This window comes from Numida meleagris, chromosome 7, assembly GCF_002078875.1.
Source record: "Numida meleagris isolate 19003 breed g44 Domestic line chromosome 7, NumMel1.0, whole genome shotgun sequence".
In the NCBI taxonomy this organism is placed as follows: Eukaryota; Metazoa; Chordata; class Aves; order Galliformes; family Numididae; genus Numida; species Numida meleagris.
The window spans coordinates 13,985,336-14,003,631 of NC_034415.1; the positions used below are offsets into that span (position 1 = coordinate 13,985,336).

General features: G+C 34.8%; 2 protein-coding genes across 9 annotated transcripts in view; both read right to left on the reverse strand.

Annotated features, from left to right (window-relative positions):
- LOC110402562 (retinol dehydrogenase 8-like) lies at positions 414 to 7,183 on the reverse strand. Its single transcript, XM_021404807.1, has 6 exons — positions 7,055 to 7,183; positions 5,845 to 6,006; positions 4,498 to 4,677; positions 3,286 to 3,379; positions 1,555 to 1,738; positions 414 to 1,026 (listed from the first exon to the last, which is right to left on the reverse strand). Exons 1-6 carry the CDS (start codon positions 7,149 to 7,151, stop codon positions 790 to 792), a joined length of 954 nt encoding a protein of 317 aa, XP_021260482.1. The 5' UTR covers positions 7,152 to 7,183; the 3' UTR covers positions 414 to 789.
- CCDC18 (coiled-coil domain containing 18) overlaps positions 7,178 to 18,296 on the reverse strand; it is a 30,103-nt gene continuing 18,984 nt past the window's right edge. For 4 of the 8 annotated variants that reach the window (XM_021404776.1, XM_021404778.1, XM_021404773.1 and 1 more), the window contains exons 22-28: positions 17,873 to 17,972; positions 16,729 to 16,845; positions 16,167 to 16,310; positions 14,924 to 15,166; positions 13,443 to 13,580; positions 11,085 to 11,234; positions 7,178 to 7,314 (exon numbers count right to left, since the gene is read on the reverse strand). In XM_021404776.1, coding sequence (XP_021260451.1) covers positions 7,297 to 7,314; positions 11,085 to 11,234; positions 13,443 to 13,580; positions 14,924 to 15,166; positions 16,167 to 16,310; positions 16,729 to 16,845; positions 17,873 to 17,972 — 910 coding nt within the window. In that variant the 3' untranslated portion in view covers positions 7,178 to 7,296. Of the gene's footprint in view, positions 7,315 to 9,544; positions 9,779 to 11,084; positions 11,235 to 13,442; positions 13,581 to 14,923; positions 15,167 to 16,166; positions 16,311 to 16,728; positions 16,846 to 17,872; positions 17,973 to 18,296 lie in introns of those variants that run through there. The other 4 variants (XM_021404781.1, XM_021404779.1, XM_021404777.1 and 1 more) reach the window with 3 other exon arrangements.

Consider the following 18,296-nt stretch of genomic DNA (forward strand, 5'->3'; position numbering starts at 1 on the left):
CCCTTGGCAGATGAAGAGGGAAGACTCTTCTTAAGCTAGAACTGCAGCTGAATAAATGCAGAGTAGGAAAGTTGGGAAAAGCCTGCGCTGCACATTCAGCTGCTTCTGTTGTATTGACTTTTATTTTAAAGGAGAATTCTAAAGAATTTCCAATTTTTTCCATGTAAAAATTATCAGCAGTAAAAATCCCTTGTCTCCTTTAGCTGAAATAGTTACTTCTGTAAAAAAAAAAAAACAAAAACAAAAAAAAACCCACACTGGGAAGACAGTGAGGTGTTTTAATAAGATGATTTGTAAAAAAAAAAAAAAAAAAAAAAACACTCCCCTCTGTGTAATACCTTTGTCAGAGCATCTAAAGGAAGCGTTCAGAATACTTAACTTCAATAGAAATAATGAATAGTTGAATGCTCTAGTTGTTAAGATTGATGAAACTTTTTCATATATCAAATACAATTATTTATAGATTCGTAATAGCCTCATACAGTACACATCTCACTGTGTGCTACATTATAAGTGAATGGAAGCAGGTTGATATTAAATATTTAAGAATTTAAGTCAGTGTTCATCTTTCCATGAAAAGAGAATTCTAAATAGCAGTTGCTAAATGGACTAAACCTGTGGATAGAGGATTTTAATGTTAAGGTTCTGCAGACTAAACATAAACATACTGAGGTGAATATCTTAAGTAAGCTCAAAGGTCTTGAATGCCTTTATACAGTTACAGGACAAACAACAACATGGTGTTAGCAGTAGCTATAACAAATATTTCCAGCTTGCACAATCTCATACTTATTGTGATGAGGATTTTCCCAGGTCAAAGCTTTTTCTGCTTCTCCACCTCAGCAATTTGATGAAGTTAAGACTTGCACTGAAGATTTTGTCATGATGAAAAACCATTTTGTAGAATATATCAATGGGTAGATCTCCATTTGGATCTGCATATTTCAGTGTTGTCATAGGTGTATACAAGGTGTTGGTCTGATGACGAAAAGGTGGATTTTCTGCAAGTATTATCTTTACTGTATGCTGCCAAGAATGAGAAATGGAATCATTAAAGAACCTTTACTAAAATAGTAAATTGAAAATCTAGTTTTCATTTAAGTAGAAGTAGATGAATGCTAAAATTGTGTGAAATGCTATATGCAGCTTTATTAGAATTTCATTAGAATGTTTTATTCAAATATTTAAGGCTTGAAATATTTATTCATAATCCTGTTTCTGTTCCTGTAAACCACAGTGATAGCACTTTACACAAAGTATCCTGCACAGCCTTCCAAAATTATCCCTATGTGCTCACAGTGGGTAGATAGTTAAACTACGTTCACTAGGAAAGGATCAGAACACTGCACTTCACAGCAAGGGAAAGAAAAATATTTCTTTAATATTCTAGAGGGTTTTGTTTACAACTCGAGATTCTCTTAAGCTTTTAAAATTCTTTTAAGTAGCATAAATACAGTTTAATTAAATCTAACACTTATACAAAACAACAAAAACAACCAATGAACCAGTGCATTCTTAAATTAAGAAGAAAAACGAGATTTGTTGATGAGTTACCTCTGCAACTTCCTCAGCACTTTGTCCTAGGCTCTGGAAAATTTGTTTGTAATTTTTAAGGTAGATATTAGTAAACATGTCAGCTGTTTCCTCATCTGCAGCTGAAAGATCCATTTTCATTCCGTCTTCAAACACTTTTCTTTCAAATTCTGTAACCACTGGACCTGGTTCAATCAAACTTAACCTATCCAAAAGCAAAGGTGTACAGATTGTTACTGTTCTCCATGTGAAATGCACCTTTCTATGCTTCTTAAAAATGTATATTGAAGAGTTGCAATCTGAGTTTGAGCTAGCAAACAATAGGAACAGTATATCTTATCAAGGTGGCCCATATCACATTATTGGTCTGAAGCTGCTATCCGTCCACACAGTATAGAAAATCTATATAGCATATCTTTCAGGGAAGCACTGTAAGTTAATTCACGACAGAAGCGAGTGCAGTTGCTACTTGCTATCTTGTAACTGTGGAATCTGAGGATTATTTATCCACAAGAACTTCAGAAATACAAAGAAAAATAATTTAAAGATCATGAAAAATTCATTCCTTTCTACTTTCTGGACAAAATCCCACATTAATTGTTTTTGTTAATAGTTTTCCCACGATAATGTTAGTAGTAGCTGAAAGAGTGGAGTTACCCAGACGTGAACTTTTTGTCAAGTTGTCAGTGTTTTGTAGATCCCCCTACAATGTTACATAAAATACTGAGAATTTTGCTGTTGACAGACAGATTTGGTTGCTGACAAATACAAAACATCTGATTTTGATCAGCAGGTACTATAACAAGTCACAGAAATACAGTTACTGGTCAGCTCTTTTCTAGTTCTGCTCTCAGATAGTAATTAACCAATCACAATGCTTATCAAAACACTCTTTGGGATAGGACCTCTTTCCAGAGTTGAATTTTGGGCAGGCTCTTCTTCAGAACTAATGTAGTCTTACAAGTCTTATAATCTTTTTATAGTATTTATTTTAAATCCCTCCAGACTTTTCAGAGCCTTATGCAAAAATCAAAGTTTGGAGGCAGCTTTGTCTCTGGAATCGCATGTCAGCAGCTGTCTCTTCTCCAAGAGCACAAGGGCTAAGCACTCAAGCACACACAGATGCAAGTAATGTTTAACAGTTCTTGGATTTCACACGCAAAATAGTTCCTGTGTGAATAAACGTGACATATCCAGCACCGAAGTACCACAATGAACAAGACCATTCTCTTAAAATACTGTCTTAAACATTAAGAAATACTACACCACATTCTTGTTGCTTTCCTTCCAATTCCCGTCCCAGTAGAAATCTCGCCCCGTGTTCCATTCTGATGAATTTGTATGTGATCTTCCTCTTTCCCCTCCCTCCTTCTACTTCTCTGTCTCCCTCCGAGTCCTTGACCTTTTTATCTTTATCTCTAGATCCTTTTCAAAAGGAAAATAATACAGGTTGGTACTATAATATTTTTTCTAGTATATGCAAGAATCTGTTTTCAGAAGTATGAAATAAACTATTCATAGGTAAAAGCATTTTCTTGCCCATGACAGTATGTTTATTTTAGTATGAAAACTTTATTTGCTTATGCATGTGAAGAATGTGGACATCTCTATGCCTTTTGTGATGCCCAGTTTCCCTGGGTTCCTCAGTCTGCTTCTCTTAGATAGCAGTAAGCTTTAAGGATCTGTTTGGTAGCTCTGGACATAATCTCAAACTGTCTCAAGAATAGTTTACATCTGTGGATCAATACTTACTGCAGCTTGAACTTGAGTGCTTGTATAGCTAAACTTTCACAGAATCCTTCCACCGCAAACTTAGATGCAGCATAAACATCATTAAATAAGATACCTAATGGGACAAATGGAACAGTGAGAATTCAATTGTATTTAACATGCAATTATTTTACTTTTAAAAACATTTGCATATCCCCAGAATTTCTACAGTCTTGCTCGGAAAACATAAAAAAAAACCAACCACCTACGTATATCGTTCTAGCAAAACAACACTAACCATACTAATCACTACTGATTTATTTGCATATGTTCTCAAAATTGCTTATACTAGGAAAACATGACTGACTAGTATTTTTCCTCCTGGCTGATGCTATGATCTCTTTGGATCATAAGTATTTTGTAGTCTAATGTGTAGAAGTGCATATACAATATGCATTTATATACACAATACCATTCACATTATTTATCAGCAATACTTTTAATAGACCATAAATAAACAGATGCTGAGCAATGTGGGAGATTTGATTACGCAAAAGATCCAGTCTGCATTGGAGGGACTTGGAGAAAGAAGTATAACAATCTATTTAGGAGAATGAGAAGTACTGTATTAAACAATAACAACCCTTGCAGTTTGCCTTAGGAATCTTCTCACCAGAACAGGATTAATGCCACTGTCTTAGTAATTGCAACATATATAGTTAGACGAGGTTGAACATGAGAGTAGAAACATGATTACTCTTTGCTAAAACTGGCTCTGTGGAGCTTTATGAGAGGAAACTTTACTAAAAGGTGGTACAGTAGTCCAGGACGTTACTGGATTCTGTTCGTTTACCACACTGCAGGGTGCAGTAAGTATGTTTGCCCATCCCCACAACCTTTTCCAACGGTAAAAAGTCATACTACTAAATCCTGTTTTTCAGACAATCTCTAGTAATTAATAATAAATAAAAAAAAAATAAGACATGGAGTTAAAACTGATAGCCTTACTCCCATGGAAATAAAAATACTGTAGATATTGTTGTTTAAATGTCTTGAGTAGTTGTGCATAGTAGCTGGTTATTGGAATGCATAAAAACACCATCCAAATGCTGTCCATCGAATAGCTGGATCTTCAGCATTATAGAGCACAGTAGTCTGATACGCTAGCTCCTACATTTTTTTCAGCTAAGAGTTACGCCCTAGATTTCGAATACTGAACGCTAAGAATAAAGAAAAAAAAAACAACCACTTTGCCTTGTATTCCCATAACACTGCTTATTATAACTATATGCCCGCTCTTTCTCTTCTTCATGTCAGGCAAAATCTCCTTCAGGAGTCGAACCAGTCCAAAGAAGTTGGTATCCATCACAGTTTTCATTTCATCGATAGTCTGACATTCAATTGGTCCAATGAGCCCCATTCCAGCATTGCTAACTGCACAAAATGGAAGACAACAGTGACCAATAACTTTCCGAAACATAAACTTGTCATCTTCACTGAAAAGCATTTAAAAGTAAAAGGATTAGGCATTAAAGGATCCTTAAATAATCTTTAAAGAAAAGGTTAAAACAAAAAAGTGTTATTGTATAACTCAAGCTGTGCAAATACACTTCTATTTAATTACAGTTTTAATCCAATTATATTTTGCACTTCAATTTATTTCAGTCTTTTTTCTTTAAATTAGAAAAGGATTACAGGAAAATGAGTCAAGAACCATCTATGTTAGTTCATTGTTCAGCAGCAAGAATTAGAGTCTATAGCCAATGCCCATAGTAATGAACAAAGTCTTCAATCTATTCCAAAAGAAGACAGATTCGGTGGTATTTTAGACTTTTAGGTGTTGTTTGTTTGTAATACATCCATCTTTAAAAAACACACACAATACCCTCACAGTTTGTTTTTTGTTTTTTTGTCTCCCAAATATTGGGAATGACTGGTAGAGCAGGCATTTTACAATAAAACTACCGTGTTTTAGAAATTAGATCATAATACAGTTCGCAAATGTATTTTGTTAAACAGTTCTTTAAGATTTATCAAAAGAAAGTCCATGATTTTCTCTGAGATTTCATTCTTGAGGGTGTAAGCATCTTCCATCTTAAGACACCAGTGTTTACTTTTAGCAAAAGAGTATGAGAGCACTAACTGCTGAATTATTTTCACAGTACAACTATAATTCTCCACACCAAATTAAAGTACTCTTATTTTGCATTTCTTGTTCTACTTGCTGATTTCCTAATGCTATCACTTTCTTATTAGACAGCACTAACAGGGCTGTGCTTGATCTATAGAGCAGTAAGTCTTGCCCAAATCTACATCTTCATGTACAAAAGTTCTCACACTCTATTACAAAGATCTGCATCATCTTATCCAAGACACTTTCTGCAATCAAGCCTCTCCTCTGTAAAAAAAGAAAATGAGCTTCCCGACTTCACAGAAGCACAGTGAGATTTAATTCATGTCTGCACAAAGACTTAAGTATCATGAACAGAATAAAATATGTAATGACAATTACTTTAATCACTTGAAAAAATGCACCAATGAAGCTTCTCCAGTGTATTTGAGGAGACAAATAGTACTTATCTGTTCACATCCTGTACTTGCCTAGGACATCAATCCTTCTGTCAGGGATACTATTCACACAAGTTTTAATGGACTGTTCATCACAGACATCCAGTTGTTTAATTTCCAGGGTTTTGCCCAGTTTATGACCTGCAGCTTCCTCGAGTGCATCTTTCTTGGCCAGATTCCGCATTGTGGCATACACTGCAACACAGCAGAAGCCATAGTCGATCAGAACTAAAACCTTTCCTGTGGCAGTTACTGAGAAATATTAAAGAATATTTTTTCATCTAGATCTTAAATGTTAGTAATAGAACCCAGATAAAAACTTGAAGTAAGAAGATTCTATTTTCAATATATAATAGCAATAATTCTCCAGAATCTGGTTCTGAAACCTTCAAGAAATTAAAAAGGAGAATTAAACCACTATGCACAAAGTAAAACACATGGCATATCAGGATACTATTATCAGGAAAACTTCAAATAAGGAGTACCGAGCCAGGCTGCTAAGTCATTTTTAGTATTCCAAACATAATGTTGGAGTCTATATATGATTTTTTTTTTTAATCACATGTTAACAAAAATAACATAGCTATTAAAAATGAGAGCTGCTTCCTCAAGTTGCAAAAATGTTCATTTATGCAAGTGACTTCCCCAAATAAATATTAGTTTTATTGTTACTGTACCATAATTATCCATAAAAATATGAATCTGCAACCATCCCCCTAGCAGTAAAATGCTGTAAGGATGACAAACTGATTTCCTTGCAGGCTGCTGTATTCACCTTGCCATCCATTTTCAGTCACAGCAAATATGTCAGTTCTTTTGCACACCCTCTTACGGCTGCACAGCGTTAGAATAATGAAACACGTTAGAGAAAATAACTATAAGATTATTATTTTTTCTTCTAAATTAATGTCTTTGGCCTTCAAATTGGCAGGTACATTTCATTCAACAAAATTTTTAGTAGCCAGAAGCCACGCTAACTACAAGCATGAGAGAGAGAGAGAGAGAGACATCTGTTCAGTTGACGCAAGTGTTCAAGCTTCAATACAGGTCGAAAAACACTATTTGCTTACAGGAGTGGTATATTTTCACTGCACTGTATTTTCTTGACAATAGGAAGGGGGAAACTGACAAGAAAAGTCAGAGTGAATACAATCATCTGTTAAAGAATGGGGAAAAAACCAAAACTATTGCATTGAAAAGTATATGTATCTGTAATAAAGATAAATAACAGAAATATTGTTACCTTTAAATCTTTCCTGATCATCTTTTGCCATTTTTACAGCTAAGGCCAATCCAATTCCTGAGGAGCAACCTGTAATAAGGACGTTTCTTCTTGCCATTCTTTCAGCTGTGTGGTTCAAGCAAGAGTTCTTGCTCAGAGGAGCAGCAACCTAAATGCACCTGCAGTATTTCATTGGCCTTTAATGCTATCTCCAGCTTTCCTGAGTCAGCAAATCCAAAAATGCACACCTAGACCCTGCATGATTAAGGGATAATCTCCAACTAGACAAAAACAGAAACAGATGCTCCTGCATGAGCTTATAATCTGCATTGTCAATATGGACTGTATTTAATACAAAACAAGATTAGTCTTTAAAATGAAGCGTGTAAACTACAAAAGACTTATTTTAAATAGCAGAATAATTAGTTTGTACACCACTGGAAGAAAAAGCCTTGCCACAGTCACAACCAGTCTCTAGTGTTGAGTCTGCCACTCATATCAAACATTCAAAACATGATCCTTCTGCTAAAGGTGTTCAGACTTCCTATGCTTAATGCACTAACCATTCGTTTGAAATAGAGCAACACATGATTTTATTCCCCCAATGTCTTCTTCTTATAGGAATGTTTGTAACTCAAGAGTCCTAACAGGCTTTTTTTTTTAAAAAAAAAGTAAATTGAAAAATGTAATGTGGATTTAGAAAGAGAAGTTGTTTAGACGTGTTCCTCACATTTCTTTCTGGCACTGCTCCCATAAAAGACAAGAGAAAGTGAGCAAGTATACCAACAGAGACAATCAGCCAGGAAGACTCAGAACACGTCACCTTCACTACACCTTTGCAATCACTGAAGTCTTTGAACCATTTCAATTCAGATTCAAGAATAAAGTTTTCCAAGAGACAGTAACTCCATGTCAGTGCAACACAGTTCACAAGAATGAACTTTCCAGGATTTGCGTAGATGTAAACTAGCCAGTAACTCAAGAATAGGACTCCACAGAAACATTTACCTGAAATTATGTTAGCTTTCCAAATGAAGAAATCAATGTAGACAGTACAACAAGTGCAATTATTAACTTCTCAGACCAACAACAAAACAACAACGCAGCATCAAAAGTTTGTAATGAAATATAATTATGATTCTTCGTATTTATCAGGCTTGGCCCACAGTGTTACCGGAGCTTTTAGTATTCACATACACAATTATAGTACAAACACTGTTTGGCTGATCCAGCTATTAAGAAAATTGCTTTTGCTGCTCATGCACATTTATATTTAGTGCTTGTAGGAGGGGCAAGTGAGGCTTTATGCAACACCACATTAGTGGAATTCCACTAGTGTGGTGACACAACCATAATTACAGAGAGGTTTTATTTTCCCCTTGAAATCCTGGCTTGAGGGGCTTATATGTTCCTTCATTTTAAAACATCAGTCTGAGGTTTGATGTACAAATTTCTAGGCAAACTGATCTGCTTAACAAGAAGAAAAAATATTTTTCAATTATGACACTGGTCCAATTAATTCCACTGGTTTTAATAAATAAATAAATAAAAAATATTTAAGAAATAAAGAGGTTGATGTAAAACACACAATACAGTCATTTCTGTAACAAAACAGTATTTTTCATGACATCCTAATTTTCATAATGGAAAAATAATCTGAAACCACAGAATAAATATTTCATGTGAGAGCAACTTGTCAACAGTTTTAAAATGTGCACCTGATTTTGTATAACCACCGGAAATTGAGTAGTTAGAATTGTGGAGTACGTTCACATATCTAGTTAAAGTGGCCTATCTGCAACCAAGGAGTTTAGCACGCTTCTACCTGCAGAGCTCCTGAAATAACAGAGCTAGTTTTTTTTCAGGCTGAGATGCACTCTTAATATAGTCAACACCTAACTCAGGCTTAAGACTTAAATTGCAACACGTTAATTTTTGTTAACTGGATTACCCAAATTATAAATCTATCTTAATGTGCATAAGTCATACTTGTACCAATCCGACTCCAATTTAGGCCTCATAACCATGTTTATGCTTTCTGATGCTTATGCCAATACCAGTGTTAAAGACTGGAGTCACTAACCATTTATACTAGCTATATAGTACAACATTTTTTTGAAAACCTGCAAATAAAGTTTTGGAATGTATAGTTGAATCAATAATATTTTTACTATGATTTTAGTTTAGAAAAAACAACAACATTAAAATCCTCTGGCTCTGTCTCACACATCTTTACATCTGAAAGACACTGGCTGGAATGAAGCAAGCATAATTTCCTGCAGTCTATTTATGATCAAATCAATGCCCTAAATCATCTTACAAACAGGTCCATTTTAATGACTGTATTCAACATACAATGTTACAGAGACTAATAAACAAAAATCTATTCCTTAAGAAAATCCGTTAAAAAGGTAACACCACTGTGCTCTTAATTAGATGTGCAACAAAAGAATGCCATTTAAAACCCCTGGGAAAAGAAATACAGCTGAAATTAGGTCTTGCAACTCAACATACTTAAAAATAAGCTTTATTTCTGAAAAATAAAATAAGTGAATATATTAAGGCAATAATCACAAAAATGTTTGGAAAATTAAGACTGGATTTTGCACCAGCACAAATACATTCATTGTCTACAAATACTATACTGAAATTTCTTCATAGAATGCACTATTATGTTGCCAGCAACAGCATTCAAGAGTTACTGTTGTCCAACAGCCAATATTTCTTTCTTCATCATTCTCAAACCTAAAACAAAAGAACTGTGATCAGAGCCTCTTTAAATTGTTTGAGTTCAACTTACCATATCTGAATCTTTTTGCACTACGATATTACTTTTCATTTTGAAGATTATTTTAACAAATGAAGCCTGCTACCTGCAGATCTCAAGTCCATGGCTTCTTTCCGAAATTCTGCCCCCTAAACTGAAGTTATTAATGCATTTGTTTACTGTTCTGTCAACAGAATTGATTTTCTTTCAAAATGAACACTGCTTACAGATTTTTTTTAATTTATTAAGTTCTGGGAGTTAAGTAGGAAATTATTACACAGCAAATTTTGAAAAGAAATATTAACACAAAAATAAATTGTACAAAATTTTATACAATTTCAAGGAGTACTGTCTCTTGAAATAACTCCTCTACATAAGGCTTGAGGTTTCACTGTGAACCAGATTGTTGTTATTAACAACCTAAGTTTCTGACAACACAGGAAGCGTTTGCAAAACCTGCATCAACAGTATTGAAGTATTTCTGTCATGTTTGAGGAAAAAAGCCTATAATTTGCACCTATACATTAATAAGATTTTACCCAGTTCATGAGTATTCTGGATTTTATGAAATAAACAGAAATAAATATAATAAATAAATTAGGAGTTGGACTTGATGAATCTTCTGAGTCCCTTCCAACTTGGGATATTCTATGATTCCACGAAATATGGTCAATTACAGGGTGGGGTTTTTTTTGTTGTTTTTTTGTTAACTTCTAATGGTTCAGCTTTTTTCCCCCCTTTAAAATAGATTTGCATTCTAAACTTAATTATTTGGCAGTTGATTTATTAAAAAAGTAAAACAAATGAATAGGAGCCTGAGGTGATTAACAAAACAATCTCTCCAGTATATAATCCACAGCAGCAGCATTTACAGTAGTCAATGCTGTGTAATGTATCGACCACCCCAATATTTGGTAACATCACATTATAATATGTGACCCACCCAAGTCTTAGATGACACAGAATCATCCCTGTAGTCCTTCAGTGTCTTTCACATAAGAAAAAAAACCTCAATCATACCTATGAATTTGGCTAAGATGAATGCTTTAGACCTTAAGGACCTAAACTTCCATGCATTATGGTTATTTCATGTTCCTCCATAATTACTTAAAAACAAAAATATAACTGATTAATTACAATCACTTTGTTCAGTTCTCTTGGTAAATGATCTTCTGTTTATGCGTACAGAACTTGCCTTAGATGTTTTACATATAATGGGTGGGTAAGTCAGCTTACCTTAACAAGTAGTGTTTCACTTGCAACACAAACCATTTCATCTCTCACCTGAAGCTGTAGCTGCAGATTCGTGACATTGTCTTGAGCCTCTTCTAACTCTCGCTTCATCTGCTGCAACTGTTCACTCAGATGGTAAGAACCAAATTTCTGGTGTTCTGTTGATATCTGTCTTTTTGCTTGGTCTTTCTCATGAGTAAGCTTCTCAAGTTTAAGCAATATGAGAAAACCATTGTAAAAATTAAAGATTGATTTGGGGAAACATACACTTAATTTTTTTTTGTTCTTCACTTGGTATAACTAATAAAATTTTATTTATTTTTACAGTAAGAAACTTTGGCCACAGAAGATTAATTTGTCATAAGAGTCCTCTGCCACTGTAAATTGTCTCATCTTTTCAATCTTTTAAATAAAGAAAGTAACTTCTTTTAAATAAAGAAAGTAACTTCAACAGTGTTTTATTTTAACAAGATCTTCACCACAGATTAGAGCAGAGAATAAAACAACCTAACTGAAGAAATCTTTGACCTCGCTATTCTATGAATCTCAGAAGGACAAGAGTGGACCAAGAGAGAAATCAACCCTAGCAAGGTAACAAACAGAATTTCTAACCTGCACTGATATATCCCCCTATATCAGGAAAGTAGTGTATTAAGGGGAAAAGAAACAGATTACAAACCATCCATACCACCTGGCCCCAGAAAATAAACACATCCACCCACATCCATTTCCCCAGATACATCAGGTAATTGAGATTTTAGAACTAGCACAAAGTTTTTGTGGAAGATTGGTCAGTCAGTCTGCAATAAAAATGTTTTACTAATGGAGAACATTTTTTCTTACATTATGTTTATACATACCACATTTTCAAACATTGAAGCAACCCTATATATTCAGGATGAAGGTAGAACCCTTGTAATATTTTTATGCAGAATGGTTCTAAAATTTAGTTTTCTATCCACTTAACCAAAATGAAAACAAACTTGAAATTTAATTTTCTTCATCATAAGTCTCTGAAGGAATATAGCTAGAGTAGGAATATTCACACAGCTTCATATCTTTCTTGGGCCTCATTTTTCCTTTGCAAAAACAATGAGTAGTTTCCTGAATGCTAGGAGAAGTTATTCTGAATCTAAGTATGAAATAACTCCCTACTTTAATATAGAATGCAGAAAAGAATCCTTGTAACATAGACGTCTCCAAGGTTCCTTTTAATTAGAAGCATAAGCATGTTAATATTTTCAATTCAAAAGTATGAAGGTCTTTGCACTCCGATGGACAGACTTTTAGAAACAAATCCCCTATGCAAAACTGCTTTTACAAAGCTTGATGTCAAAGGGTGATTAATAAGACTTAAACTGGTATAGTAAATCCCCTTAATTAGGTGAACTATTGATAACTACAATAACTATAACCAATACCTTGCCCAAAGAGCCCAAGTAAAATGTTTTGTTCCCATACCCCCAAATTTCCTATCAGAGAGAATCTCATTAGCGTTTTGTGCATCTAGCTTACTCCTTTGGATTTTATTTTTTTCTTTTTACTTTTTATTTATGCAACCTTCATCCAGCTCAGAGTTTTATCCAGAAGTACTTCTTTGATGAGAAAGAACGTATCACGGGAAAATAACCTTACGTGCGCTCATATCACTCACTGTGAGAGAAAGAAGAATCCAGGAATACACTGGATTCATTATCTTAGAGCTTAATTCTTTAATGACATGAAATGGACAGGTGAGTTTACTTTTGGATTGATGTCCATATCTTAAATATTTAGAAATGAACTCCATAGGCAACTAGGTAATTCCTTGAAGATTCAAATAAACTAAATAGGTACCTTTGGCATCTCAGCTGATAAATAAAAACACAGAAACCATAAATGGCTTACAAAGCTCTATTACCCTCTCCCTGTCCAAATATAACTAGTTGATAGAAAGCAGTTATGCCTAACTGTATCAGCTGCTGATTCAAAAAAACATATGTTTATTCTTTTAACAGACCACTTTTTTTGTCTGGAAAGGAAGCATCTAGTCAGTAGTTCTACAGGCACTAGGTAGGAAACGTTCTCCTTCAGAATCAGCCTCAAAGTGTTAGGAGAAGTTGTAAATGTTAGTGACGTGTCTGAAGGACAGCAGCAGGCTCTGTCCTTTTCTTATCCAGACCTTGACTATCCTATATCATCTCCTTAACAGAAGTCAACATGGAAGAGCTGACACTGCTTTTATCTGCAGTGTCTTTTATCTAAAGAACTTTCCTATTCAGCTAGGATACAGCCAACCGCCTCCCCCACACAGACATCAGAAGCTTTCAGCGACTTCACAGACAACTTCTCAGATGTCTTATTCTAGGAAAAGAAACAGACAAATAAAATAATCAAAACGGCAGGAGCTGCTTCAGTTCTGATATATACCTTTATCCGACAAGCATCTTTTAATGAACTTATTTCTGCAGAAAGCTTGCTTATCTCAGATTGCATTTGTAGTTCTAGTTGAACTTCACGAGCTTTGGCAGCAGCCAGTTCTTCTGCCAGACGGTTTGCACGAGATTCCTGAAGAACAGAAAAACACATTATGAATCACGCCTGTATCTGAAAAACATTGTAAATACAACACATTATTTACACTCAAAAAATTATAGGTGGTAAGTGAATCAGAGTTGTACGCAAAGAAGCGTGACAAGGTTAGCCATTTCTGTATTTGTTCATATGGAATCAACAGTGGAACAGGGCCTAGAACAAGGCAGTCAAAAAGGTGCACTGATTTTTTTCTTAGTACTTAAGCCAAATATAAGCCTATTGAGTAACACTGGTAGAGTCACATTCCTTTAAATAGGAGGGATTTTGCTCGTCGTTAATATGGTTAAACATTCAAGCAGGAAACTTCATAATCATAGAATCACCAAGGATGGAAAAGACCTACAAGATCATCCAGTCCGACCATCCACCTATCACCAACAGATCTCACTAAACCATGTCCCTCAACACAATGTCTGAATGTTCCTTGAACATCTCCAGGGTCAGTGACTCCACCACCTCCCTGGGCAGCCCATTCCAGCGCCTGACCACTCTTTTGGAAATGTGGTATTTCCTAACATCCAGCCTGAATCTCCCCTAGCACAACTTGTATTTCCTAGGAGTAACTCAAACAGGAAATAGATGGTAATTAAGTTGTTTTCTTATATTTTTTAGACAAACAAAAACAACAACCCACAACTACTCTTCATGAGAACACTTCCAAAGCTTAGACAGGACTGCGTAGCTGCAGCGCTACATTTCTAGATATTCAAAACTGGCAAAGATGAAAGTACATTTTTGCAAATGAATGCTCCCTCCTAACCTAGAGTGCTGTCTGACTTTCTTTGTACATTTTTTTTAATAACTGGAACTAAAAGAGAAGTAGCCATCTTCAATGAACAGGAACAGCAACTGGTTATGACCTGTGTACTGAAAAGAGGAAAGACAAGACATATACCGATTTTGTGAGTTCTGATTAAGAGCAGGTTCCCTGCAGATACTTAATTATGGAAATATACCAGCTATTTCCCATTTCTGTTCCATATATCAAAGGAAATACCATTTTTTGGTTAACAGTTTGGTTAACTCTACAAAGAAAAAATAAAAAACACTGGCAGCAATTGCATTTTTAAATCTGGGCGTTTCCTTTGTCTGTCATTACCCAATTACCAAGAAGAGATTTTGAAACTTTCTCCTTACAGAAAAGCTGCTATTTACTGTGAAATGGCAAGGGAAAACAAAACTCAGAAACTCCCGTGTCAAACAGAACTATTAAAACGTGCTATAAACTTCAAGCAATAAAGTAAATGCATCCTTTCAAAAAAAAAAAAAAAAAAAAAAACATTTCCAATGATACATTATATTCATACTGAACATACAGAACAAATTTCAGTTCTGAATTGAAATGTTGAAGTGACCTTCTCTTGGGACAAATGGTTTACTTCTTCCAATTCATGTGATAGTTTGTCTGCTTCTCTTTCGGACTGCACTAGCATTTGACGAGCCTCCAGCAGCTCGGAGTGAGTGTGCTGCAGCTGTTCTCGTTCTAACTTCAATTGCTGACACAAATCTAATGCTTCCCTGTACTGGTCTCCAATGCAATTCTCCTGGTTTTTCACTGTCTGTAACAGGTAAATAACATCAGACCTCAAAGATCAGAAATACCAAGCCATTTACATTCATTCTTCTCTTCCTGAAGGGAAAAAGAAAGCAACAGCAACAACAAAAAACACAAGCCAAACACAAAGCTCCAACATTACTTTTTATTTTTATAGCCTCTAGAATGTTGTAGAGATGTCACGCTATACCTGTGGTCCATCTACGTTCTGTGTCATATCTCATAGCAGCCAGTGTAGACATTTAAAATAAAGCTTTAACAAAATTTATATATACATATAGTGACACAGTCATAAAAAGTGTATTTTTAACACATTCACTAATGACTGATTTAATGTCCGAAAACAGGTGTTTGTATAATTCATCAAGTAAAATTTGCTGTCTTCTTTATTTGTATGCTCACATTTACCATGCAAATACAAACAGAACAACTCTTCCAGTTCCTATGAGCATGCCAGCTCTGTGTTCTTTTGAGGCAATTATTTCATAAGATAGATATTTAAGATACAAGAAACTCTCATCATATGGCAGTTTTTTCATATCATTTCAAGGAAGAGCAGCTCCATAGCCAGAACATCACATTATTAAAGATGGTCAATATTTTGATTTCTTCACAAAGCAAATAATTAACAGTATGCCATGAAATTTGTCTTTTTAAAAATCATTCAACTGGCTAGGGAATCAAGATCCCATAAACACCAGGATATACAATATAATTATAAGGGGAGTAGTAATGACTCTTAATTAAAAGACACTGTACAGTTCTTTGTAGGCAATTACAGTAATGGCATTAAAAATTTGATAACGTATTTTAAAAGAATTCTACCCACAAATTTAAGAGGATAGCTTCACAGGGTTCACAGCCATTTTGTTTACGGAGAAGGCTGTTTAACCTTCATTGTTTCTTAAACGGTCACACAGGCAAAAGTATTAAGAATTGTGCAGTGCATTGTGAGTAGCAGTTAGCAAGGGAGAAGACAGGCTGAAATCCAAGAAACATTTTACCTTTTCAAGAGCTTCTAGGCTCTGCTGTTTTCTTTCCATTTTCTTCTTCAGCTGGTTTATTTCTTGATCTCTTTGGAGCAGTTCAAAGTCTTTTTCACGAAGTTTCTGCTTAGAATGCTGGAGTTTGCTCTCTAAGCTCTCAATCTGAACAGAAAATTCAATTGTATTAGAACAGATATTTTACTAAACTCATAACAATTTAAGAAGCCTTACACATCCTGCAATAACACTGACTTTGGGTTCTTTTTGATTTTTAATTCTATTTTGCCAATGTTTTTCTATATTAGATGAGGAGTTTGGGAATTATCATACCAAGCAGAAATAAATTTTCATTTTAATACTAGCAACTCTTTAATACAATTGGCAACTATAAATCTAATAAAATTGACAAACATAAAATATTTTTGCTGGTACAATATTACAGTATCCTTCCTTTCCCTAAAATATAGCACCAGTTATCCTCTTCAGAGTTAAACCTGGCCAGCTTGTGTGTCCCAGAACCAGATATTCTTATACAATCAACTGCCATTTGTTAGGTAAACTGTTTTAAAGCATGAATTACCTGTTTATGACATTCCTTGACTTCTAACTCTGATTTCTCCAAATTGCACTCTAACTGAATTATTTGTTGTTCCATTTCTCCCTTATGTTCACGAACTGTCATATCCAACTGTGTAATCTAGATATAAAAAAGGAAAAAAGGAAATATTTTATTTTCAGCTACTATGCAAAATTTAAGCAGCAACATTCCAAAATATAGCAAAAATAATTAAACTCGTCTCTTACAATGTAAAAAAAAATATTCTCCTAAACAGTCAATATAAAAATGAATCTCATTTTAAAGCAAAAAAAAAATCCATGAGGTAAACAAAGAGATGAGTGAAAAACTAGGGGAAAAAGAAGCCCATAACAGAAGGTTTGGTCATCAGATACACAAAATACAAACCAAGTTCTCAGTTTAATCTGAATTTAATTAGTATCTCACTGTATGTACCTGTCATTGCAGAAAGTACGAATTTTGCCAGAGCAGAAAATAAAAAAAGATCCTGTTACTTTGATGAATTCCTGGAGCAGCTCACAGGAAGATATGACCTCCTTAAAGTCTCAGTTCCTTCTACGTTTTTCCTCCCCTCTTCTCCCTCCTCAAATAGTCTTGGATACAAGAAGCAGTTATTAGAAAACTAAAGGCTAATTATACTTGACAGAAGAATAGTTTCTCCGTAAGGGATACCAAATCCTGAAGTCAAGCCAAAAGACTGAAAACGCTTCATGTCAGCTACAAAAATTTCTTCACGGTAAAGATGTGTTTCATATCCAGACGTTTCTTTACATCTAAAGAAATATGCTCCAGTACAAATAAGGAAATGAATCCATAATCTCAAAGCACACATCAGTGCAGACTTTTGCTCTCTTTCATCAAACATCAAGATGACAACCCATGTCCTGCAACTTTATTACTACCGGAATTATGGGATGGATTTACAATATCAACAGTCTGCCTACCCTTAGGGAAGGCACAATTTGATCTTTCCAGTTGCCATAAGGCTTCAGGAACATACAGCCAGTTTTCAGGTTGCCACTGTGGCTAAATTAACAACATAGTCTGGAACGATGTGATAAGGCAATTAAATCTAGCAGATTTTTTTTTTTTTAAAGAATTTACTACTACACAGTAAGAACAATTGTGAGTAACGAAGTTATCTGACCTGTGCTGCTCTTTGTTTCAGTTCCCAGTTCCTCTCTTTCAATGCTTGGTCCATGTCAAGCAGCTCTTGTTTTTTGTCTTCAACTTCTCCCTTGCAATACCTGAAATCCGTGTATGTTTAACTGCTTAACGCACACTCATTTACTTAGCTTCAAGTATCCAGCTTGAAAACAATCAGATCTATTACTTAAAGCCAAGTTTCCCTACAATGTGACTCAACTTACTTAGTAAAAAAGCAACACCAAATAGAATAACTGTGCTATTTCCCTTTTGGAGACACCTGCACAACTTTAAGTTTTTAATTGTTTACCAAGACACCATTTCATTAACATTCTTAAAAAACAACAGTATAGAGTAAATAGACTTTAGTTTAGGGTCAGAAAGGAAACTGGACAATTTTGCTATAAAAGAAAGTAATTCCCCAT